Here is a 9715-nt window from a genome sequence, read left to right as displayed (position 1 = left end):
AATACTTAAAGAGATGTATTAATTCAACGACAAATACGATTCACTTACCCCACAAACATTTTAAAATATTAGTAGAAGTAGTACTGCTTTTGCTAGACATTCCCATTAGGAGCGAACAAATATATTTAACAGAAAAGTACACATGCTCAAAAAAATAGTACATGCAGACAAAAACTGAAATTAAAAAAGACAGTAACTTTAAGATAAGATACAGTGGCATAAAGTTCCTTTACATTAAATCTCCTGCAAGTCTTAAGCCTTTAAGTGAACAAAGGCTAAGAAAAAGAAAGTTATTCTTCCCCACCCACAGTAAACGTCTATCAGCTATTCATTCAGAGCTTAACTCCTCCTCTCAAATCAAAGCCAAATCAAATATTTTCTTCTACATCAACACAGACAGAATAAGTATGAGGGGGAGAGGAGGAGGAGGAGGAGGAAGGAGGAACAGGAAAAAAAAAAACCACACATGGAATCAGCACAGGTTTTTTTTGAAATTATGATGTTCAACGCAACATTTCATAGTCCTATGATCTCTGTAGCCTAGAAGAATTTTCAGTTCTCTCCCAACATTCAGCCATTCATTATCCCTCTTTCCTCAACCTCTCTAAAAATCAGCCGTCCTTCTGACACCCTGCCCCTTCACCAGTATCAGCAGCACAGACAGACTGCAGACACCCTGCCCTTGACCAGTATCGGCAGTGCAGACAGGCTGCCGACACCCTGCCCACATTACTCACATAAAGTCCAATTCCCTCAAATCCCGCTACCGTTGGCAGAGTCAAGGGGCAGAGCAACTCTTAGCCACATGCAAAAGGCATTTGCACGATTTGGTCTTCCTACCGGGTGAGCTGGGCACCGAGCATCCCTGGCAGTCTGCTGGAGCTAGGGCATCACTTACAGTCCTGGGTTTGCTATCGGTGATTGGGCGCATCACTGCAGATCCTTTCCACTGCCTCCACAAAGCTTTGTTTTATAACGTGCCGTCAGACTCCATTACTGTTCGGACCACACCTTCACACTCAGGAAAATGTCTGGATTCACTTAGTTGTCACTTGCTTCAAACTCATTCAAAGTTTCCTATGGCCTCTGTACATCTCATATTTTGCTCCTTCACACCATCTACACGTAGTTCCTCAAAACTGATTTGTCTTCCAGAGCTTGACTTCCCCTTTCTATAACCCTTCCCTGATTCACACTTTCTGCATTAAGTTCCTTCAACACTTTACAGTTTCTTCTTTTCTTTTTTTATTATCTTAGCACATAACCTCTTTTCAACAAATTCCTCTTGATTCTTCTTTTGCAGCCTTTCCCACGTTTGCCACCTCCCAATAAATCCTTTAGTTCTTCAAGATGTTTGCATGTGTCCGAAGTCCACAAAAGCAAGATCACTTCTCCTACTGCTCATCTTAAAATTGTATTTTGTAATATATCTTCAGTGTTTTCCTAAAATCAAATTGTGAAGTCCTCTGCACTTGGCACCTATTCAGCTAAGTATTTAAGTATGCAAAGTCCAAAGTATAGTATGGCCGGGCACCAAGGACGTCAGACTGTTCCACGGTCAGGACTAGAAGGACCCACTGCCTTGGAGGTCACAACTTTAGAATACAGCCTGAGCATGAACCTGGTTCAGATCCAGCGGGAGTATTCCATATAAACATTATAAATAAGAAAAATTTCTGAATGCCAGGGAAATACCTTATGCTTTCTTGATTACACAGGTTTAGCAGGTGATAAAAAACCCAAGCAAAATTCAGGAAAAGATTTCACTTTGATCAGAACTGTTTGCACTTCACTTTCACCACAGAAAAGTAAGTCTGGCACTGTGGGAGGTTTGGGGAGTGGGAGTTCTCTCTATACAAAGACTGTAGGGGTTTTTTTTTTGTTCATTTAAAAAAACTCAGCATGAACAATAAATCACACCAACTTCTACCTCTTGAAGTTTGCAGCTGAAAATCCACTCTGACAAATATTTTGTAGTCTCCTTCCTCTCTAACTGCAGGATTATCATCTTAAGGATCTACATGGAGCTTTTAGCAATCACAAATGAATTATGAATACTGAAGCTACCCACACACTTCTCTTAAATTTAGATCCTTTTAGATCCTGTACCTGTCTCAGAAGGAGGGAAAGCATTTCTAGCCTGTAACTCAGCATTTAAATTTTTAGTTCCAGTTTCAATTCTGAATTCACCTATGTAAAAGGAGATTCAAACTACAAACGCATGAACTTAATAAGACAGAAATACAGGAGAGAAGAAGTACCTAAGTAACTGCAAGCTAACAGGAAAAGAAGTGAAACATGATAGCTTACTGTTGTGAAAATAACACTAGATACACATTTGTTTATTAATAACGGCAACAGCAAGGGAAGAACTGACTCGGACTTGATAAATAGCAAAAACGAACTCACTTGGTGGAAACTCCAGAGACCATCCTTTGCTTTCTGTTCTTTGGATGTCAGTCACCTAATGACAAATACGTTAGTTTGGTTTTACACAGATAACAAAAAACAAACAGACATCACTCACTGAATTTAAACAAAGAAAAAAACTAAAGCATTAACATTTAAACAAAGAAATCACCATGATAATAGGGCATATCATGTCCCCTATCAAAAGATAAAGCAAAATAATTTCATTAATCAAAGTGCATTTGTACACTTATACATTTTTCCCCCAAATTCCTATCAATTTATATTATCTACTAGTCTGACAAATACTAGCCTTTTTCGCAGTAACATTCATCCTAAAGGAAGATAAACTTACAGACCTACATTATGAAGATTTTCGTAGCATAAAAGCAGATGAAAGTTTCCGTAAGACAGTAAAAAATCTTTAAGCACTTCTTGTGTGTTCTATAGATCGCTTCCTTTTTCAACAAGTTTATCTTTCATTTCCTTCCCTTTGCCCTTGTACATTGGTTTCATTTTCCCCACGAGTCATCATTTTGTCGCTCCGCCCTCCCATGAAACCCAAAAGGGTTTTTTCATGTGTGTCCTAAATTGTTTAGACCTTGCTAGTAGATTTACATTATTTATCCTCTTGTTTTCCATATTATATAGCTTATTTATAGCACACTTTATAGGCTAAATGATAATAAACAATTTATTAATTATCTGTTTGTCTTTACCATCATTATTGTAAGAAAAAGGTACAAATGTTTCTTTAAATTTATAATTAGTGTGAAAGAGAAGAACAGTCTGTAAGCAAACTGGAGGTGGATTATTAAATTATTAATTCCATGCTGTTACAGCAGGACTGTCACAGTCTGCATGTGTCTAGCAAAGCAAACCACTCTGGAAAATTTATGCACAGGAATGTTTTACAGGCTCCCCATGATCCTGGCCATGAGATAGGCACTAAGACAGCAACACCTGGGAAATTCCACTGACAACCAGTAGCGAAACCCACGTAAAACAAGGTAAGCACCAACAAAATCCCCCAACTTTCCACTTCTTTTTGGGGTTGTGGGGGGTTTTTTTTTAAGGAATAAGTATGTATGTACTGATTTTGGCTGGGATAAAGTTAATTTTCCTCACAGCAGCTTGTTTAGTGCCGTGTTTTAGACTTGTGATTAGAACAGCGCTGATAACCCAGGGATGTTACAGCTACTGCTTAGCAGTGCTTGCACAGCATCAAGGCCTTTTCTGCTTCACACCCTGCCCTGCCAGTGAGGAGGCTGAGGGTGCATGAGAAGTCAGGAGGGGACCCAGCAGGGACAGCTGACCCCAACTGACCCCAAGGGTATCCCATACCATACAACGTTGTGCGCAGCAATAAAAGCTGAGGGGGAAAGGAGAAAGGGGGGGGAAGTTCTGAGTTATGGCATCTGTTTTCCCAAGTAACTGTTATGCATGATAAAGCTCTGCTTTCCTGGAAATGGCTAAACGTCTGCCTGGAAGTAGGGAATTAATTCCTTATTTTGCTTTGCCTGTGTGTGTAGCTTTTGTTTTGCCTGTTAAACTGTCTTTATCTCAACCCATGAGTTTTCTCGCTTTTACACTTAGGATTTTCTCTCTTATCCTGCTGAGGGGAGCGGGAAAGCAGCTGCATGGGGCTGAGCTGCCTACCACGGTTAAACCACGACAACACAGTACACCATTGAACATTCAACAGTAAAATAATCTTCTAAAGGAAAAGTTAGAGGCTTTTGTTGGTGGATTTTTTTGGTCATCCTTCACTAACATGTACCCTTAGTTTAATTATTTTTCAGGAACAAAAATCAACTATGAACAAAGTTTACTCTGTTAAGCTTAAGCTTCTGTGATGGATGCACTTGACTCCTTGACCAAACTAGTGGTAGTGTGGTTCAGGCTCCAAAGGAAGTAAAGGCCTGGGCAATCAACACTGAAGTAGCAATGGTTCTTCCAAAACTACTTTGGTCAAGGAACAAAGGAAGTTGTGGGCACAAGGAGTCTCATGCTTACCTTTTCCATCACATGTAATTCGACTACGAGCCAACCACTTTATTCGATAAATATGACAGCCTGAGGGAGCTTTTTTTGAGCTCTCCCTCGTAAGTAGCAGGCAGCATGGCAGTGATGTCCCCTTGAGCTGGGATGCCTCTCAAGGTTACTCCTCGAGGTTGAGAGACCCCTTACCAACTGCAGATCTTTGGTACACGATCGATATCGCACATAACCTTGTGTCACAGGGCAGTAAGATCTTGTATTTATAACTTTGAATCATTATTATATCCCCTGTGCAGTAGAGTAACAGATTGAACCATGCCATCGGACTTTGTTAAGCCCCACTTTTACAACATCTTACTTCAATAAAGCCACTTTTGCTGCTACCTTTGGCAGTGGTTCTTTAAGTAGTCTGAATCTCCTCCGCGACAGCTTCACTTCCTCTTTTAAGCCTTCCTCACCAAAAAAGTTCATAAAAATAATTTAGTAGAATAGTTGTGCTTGTAAACAATCTTTTAAATTGAAAGAATGAAACTAAAGAACTACAAAGGGCTACTAAAATAATGCAAGTCCATGCTGCATTTTAGCACTATATGACACTTGTTTTAAACACACAAGCCAAACATATTTGAGAACCACAAAACCCTAGTTTTACATACAATCCAGTCAAGCATACTATTTAACCAGCATTTTTCCCCATATGAAAGCAAGCTGTTTACGGAGCATGAAAATAATGGTCTATAACTACGCAAATATCTTAATGTCACAGTATCAGTGCAAAGCAATGCTCCAGTATAGCAAAAGCCCTGTATATGAATTAACTTTGGCTAAAGCATCTTCCACTGAACTCCATTACACCAGTCCGTGTTAACTGAATCTTCTCCTAAAGCCAAAGGGCAGCCGACATCTGAATGCAGGCTGACAGACAGGACTGACAGTCAATTAAATCAGACATGGCTTCAGACTCACTTTCAATAATCCCGAAGAGACCCCTCTCTTCCTCATAACACACAGCCTCCACCTTCTCATTCAAGCAACCACCTCCCACCGCCTTTCAAATCCAAAGTTCTGAACACAGATTTGGCAGTTAAATATTACAGGAAAAGTGCACTTGGCTGAGAAAGTGCACAATTATTAAAACACAGTGGCTGAAAAATTTCAGCCACACCATTAAATAACACATTCCAGGACCATGAAGTTTTGTAACGCCAGCTGTAGCGTAACTTACCCTGGTATCATGTTTTTGATGACAATGATCATCTTTAGGATCAGACTGTGTCCTCTTTCTGTCTTTTTCTATTTCTTTTTGTTCTTGAGAGATTACTAAATGAGATTCTGAAGAACTGCAGTCTCTGATACATAAAAAGAGAGAACTCTAGTTTTTCCAATGTTGATATCTTTTCCCCATATTTAAGACATATACCATACATGTATAATGAAAAAAACAAAGATGAATATAAGTAGTCTACTCCTCATAGAAGTGTACTGGCCTAAGCATATTTAAAGATTAGATCAAACAGCCATTTTTTACACCTTAAAATTTCACAGTCCAAGGTTATGTAAAAATATAACAACAAAAAAAAAGCACAATTTTCTATAAAAGGGACAGGAACTGAATTACCGCACATTTACTTTTTTAAAAAATAACTAATGATGGTAATTAATTTAAAGAAAAAAAATAATCAATCTTGCCCAAGGCCAAATTTCATTATAGAAGGGAAACAAATTTAAGTTCCTCCAGAATTTTCAGGTTTACAAAAAGCTGTTTAGTAGTTTACTTACTGTACTGTTTTTGAATGACAAATAGCACACCAGTACAAGTAGACCAATAAAAATCAAAAAGACTTTTCAGAAAAATGTTTAATACCAAAGTTACAGCATATACTGTAACTTAACTGAATCTGTGAATATAGAATCTCTCTTACTCTCTCTAGGCAAGGCAAAAGCACAGAATAGATGTGGCAAACCTGAGTTCCTACAAATTAGGATACACATTCATTTTTACCATTACCAAAATGCATTTGCTAGCATTCAGTGCCTCAAACCAGTTTAATCTCCTAGCAAACTTTACATAGCAAAGTTAACACAAAAAAGGGGGTGTGATTGCACTGACATTTTCAGACACCAAATTTCCTCAACAGCAAAGCACTTCAAGTGGGGAGGACAAAACAAAGTAACATGAAAATGTAACTGTTTCCTGTTACTTCCAACATGGCTAAAAACTGCTTGGAAGTGGGACAGATCTCAAGACAGCTTATTTGGTTCCTAGAAGTCCTCTTTAGAGAGGCTGCACTCTGGTTGCAGTTCTGATAAGTAAATAAAAATGGAAGGACTAAACTTATCAATAACAAAATTTAACCAATATCTATGCTATGTGTTACTTAAATCTTATACTAAGCATTGCTAATTAGGGAAAAAAAAGCAAACTTGACATTTGCTTACTTTTTCTCAAGATGTGACTTCTTGGGTTTCTGTTTATGTTGTTTAATACCTATAGAAAATTATACAGGAAGGGAGGGAAGGAAAAAAAAATAAATTAGCTGGTTTCAAAGGAAAGTTACCAATGAAGGAATTTTGCAATGTTCAAGACAGATCTTAAAATCAGAAAAGGTTACCATCGATTTCTTCTAATGTCTTCTTTAACTTGTCATTTTGTTGAATAAGATCCTTAAGTCCATCAAGAATATTCTTGCATAGTTCCTGAGCTCTCTCATTAGCTTCCAAAGCCAGTTCATGTTCCCCCAGTAGTGACAGTGCCTTACAGAAGTGGTAGTGACCCTACACAGATGTAATTTTGAATTTCAAGCATTCATTCACACAAATAAGAAAACAATTTATATCAAAACCAGCTGCAGTTGACAATATAAAGTAGAATTTTACGTGCTCAAAAGTTATCTACTCCACCTGTTTCAGGTCAAATGGTGAATAATCAGTTTTCAACTACTCAGCACACTGAAACAGAAAGAGAATTCACTGGGAGTAGCATCTAGCATCTGGCTTTGGAAAACAGCAAATTTGCTTTTTCCCCTAATCTCAACTACTACTTTGCAATTTTGTAACTATCCCTTATTTACTCTTCTTTAGGCCAAGAATATTGGGAAATACATGTTGGCCATTAATCAGGATTTTTTTATTGTAAGGACTATGTATATTCCTTGTAAAGCATTGTTATAACACAGCTATGCACAAGAATGTAATAAATGTTTTCTTGTGTCTTTACACATGCAGAACACCATATAACAACACTTACAAGCACGTCAAAATAACATTTTTAATATAAAACCACAAGTAAACAATGTACTTGGCTGACTGAAGCAGAATTCTTAGTCCACAAGGTACTGTGTTCATTCTACTGTCATTAGTGCTAAACGCAGATGAGGACATGTCATATCTACATGAGTCAAACCTGTAATTAAAACTCTGGGTTCTTATGTTCGTTTACAGTACCAAAAGACAATTTTGAAATGCATATGAAACTAACCTTTGGCCAATTAGGTTTCAAAATAGTGGCTCTTTTTCCATCAGCAAGGGCTCTCCTTAGGCAGGGGAGGGAAAAAAAGAAAGAGGTATTTATTACTTATACTTCAGAAAAATCTACAGATCAGATGTACAAGGCACTATAAAAACACAAAGTGAATAAAACAACAGTTCATTCACCTATGTAAAGGCATGGTCAGATAATGCTTCTTAGCTGAAACCTACCCGGGTTAAAATGTTACTGTCTCAACTATTTCGCCTATCAGATATTTAAGCCCTCCCTACTAGGTTTTCCAGCATTTCTGCTTATGTGCCTACTCCTTAACTGGGTTCTAACAAAATGTTCTTTTAAAAAGCAAAGCCTTACGAAAAAAGCCTGAATATCAAACCTAAATATTTTGACAGAAATCAAATTAAAGAGTAGTTATGTAATCATAGCTAGAGATTTGTGGATGTAAATATTAGCTGCTGAGCACTGAAAGACAGTCACCTCCAAAACTCCCAACAACTGAAGCCTGAAGAACATGCCTGACTGACTTTGTATATACAAGGCATCTTGGAATATCTGGAATTACAATTTTGGTCAGATCAGAAGAGAAGCAGACTATCCCTATGTCTACAGGAGAGAACACAGAGCAGCAGCAATGGCCTGAGCTGATACCAACGGTGCCCAAAGCAGGCAGTTACAGAGTTTATATACCTTTGGGATACACCACTTCCTTTTCACTGAACTACACTTACGTGTCAGAGAAGCAGAACGTAGTAAATTACAACAAAGAGCGGTCATATATGGATTATTTCAGATGAGGAACCTTATAAATAATCTCACTTCTTCAATAGCTGGTCACGCTGAGTCAGTGAGACCTTCAGAAAATGTCTGCAGTGAGACCTAAGCTGAGAGGTCTGCAAAAGCCTATGAAGCATTAACTATTTTATCTCCACAAAGAGAGGGAATATGGGGGAAAAAAAACCCCACCAAACAAAACTTGTTTCACATGAAAGTGTTCATAAATTGCCTAATCACTACCACTGGTTTTTGTAACCATTATAACAGGAGAGCTTGTACAGAGGGGTCTGAAGGAAGAGAACGAGATGGTCTGTGGTAATGAAAGCTGGATACTAAAGAGAAGCCTGAAAGAGAGAATAATTTCAAGACAAAGAGTATATTTTACACAACAAAATTCTTCAGAGATTTCATGAAGAATTAATTCAGTGAAAAGACAGCAAGTTAGAACAAAAAAAAATAAATTCTCCGCCCCCCAAATTAGAGAAACCCCAGGTAGTTATGGCAGAATTTAGAGATGTGGCAATACGTTTTAAAAAATCAGTAACACCTGTAATTAAAAAGGAAGCAAACACAAGGAGAAAGAGATAGTGGGATACAGAACCTGAAGATACTAAGGGATTATAAGGGCAGCTGAAAAGAAGAGAAAACAACTGAAGCACTTGTCCTGTCCTCTAGCGAGTGCTGTCACGCCTCGTTCTCACCCAGCCAGCCCCCCCTCCAGCGCCACCTGCCGACAGCCCGCCGCAGCGCCAGGGAAGCTGCCCCCGGGCACGGCCAGACGTCAGGACAGGAGGCTGAGGTGCAGTGACAGGTCCGGTCCTGTTCAAAGCCCGGGAGGGAGCATGGCCATTGCCTCTCGTGAGGCTCTGAAAACGGGAGGCGTGCACACGCCTTGGATAAAGCCATGAACGCTCCAGTAGACGATCTGGAGAACACTATATAACTGCGTAGTCCCATAACGCGGTATTGCCACGGCCAAGAGCAGGCCATAAGCTCAGTACTGAGTTTGCAAAACCTCAGGACCGAGGCTTCTCAGGCTTGCTT

At 38.9% G+C, this 9715-nt stretch overlaps 1 protein-coding gene across 1 annotated transcript in view; it reads right to left on the bottom strand.

Annotated features, from left to right (window-relative positions):
• Positions 1-9628, bottom strand: part of LOC104164607 (E3 ubiquitin-protein ligase TTC3-like) — a gene marked incomplete at its 3' end in the record, with an annotated part of 26023 nt that extends 16395 nt beyond the window's left edge. Inside the window, exons 1-3 of the mRNA XM_009703982.1 lie at positions 9399-9628; positions 7889-7943; positions 7023-7185 (exon numbers count right to left, since the gene is read on the bottom strand). Of these exons, the coding sequence (XP_009702284.1) occupies positions 7023-7185; positions 7889-7943; positions 9399-9628 (448 nt within the window). The remainder of the gene's footprint in view (positions 1-7022; positions 7186-7888; positions 7944-9398) is intronic.
• Between the last annotated feature and the right edge of the window lie 87 nt (positions 9629-9715).

This window comes from Cariama cristata, unplaced genomic scaffold, assembly GCF_000690535.1.
Source record: "Cariama cristata isolate BGI_N322 unplaced genomic scaffold, ASM69053v1 scaffold17977, whole genome shotgun sequence".
NCBI lineage: Eukaryota > Metazoa > Chordata > Aves > Cariamiformes > Cariamidae > Cariama > Cariama cristata.
The sequence above is the reverse complement of the archived record's forward strand: the minus strand, read 5'-3'. Positions and strand labels throughout refer to the sequence as shown.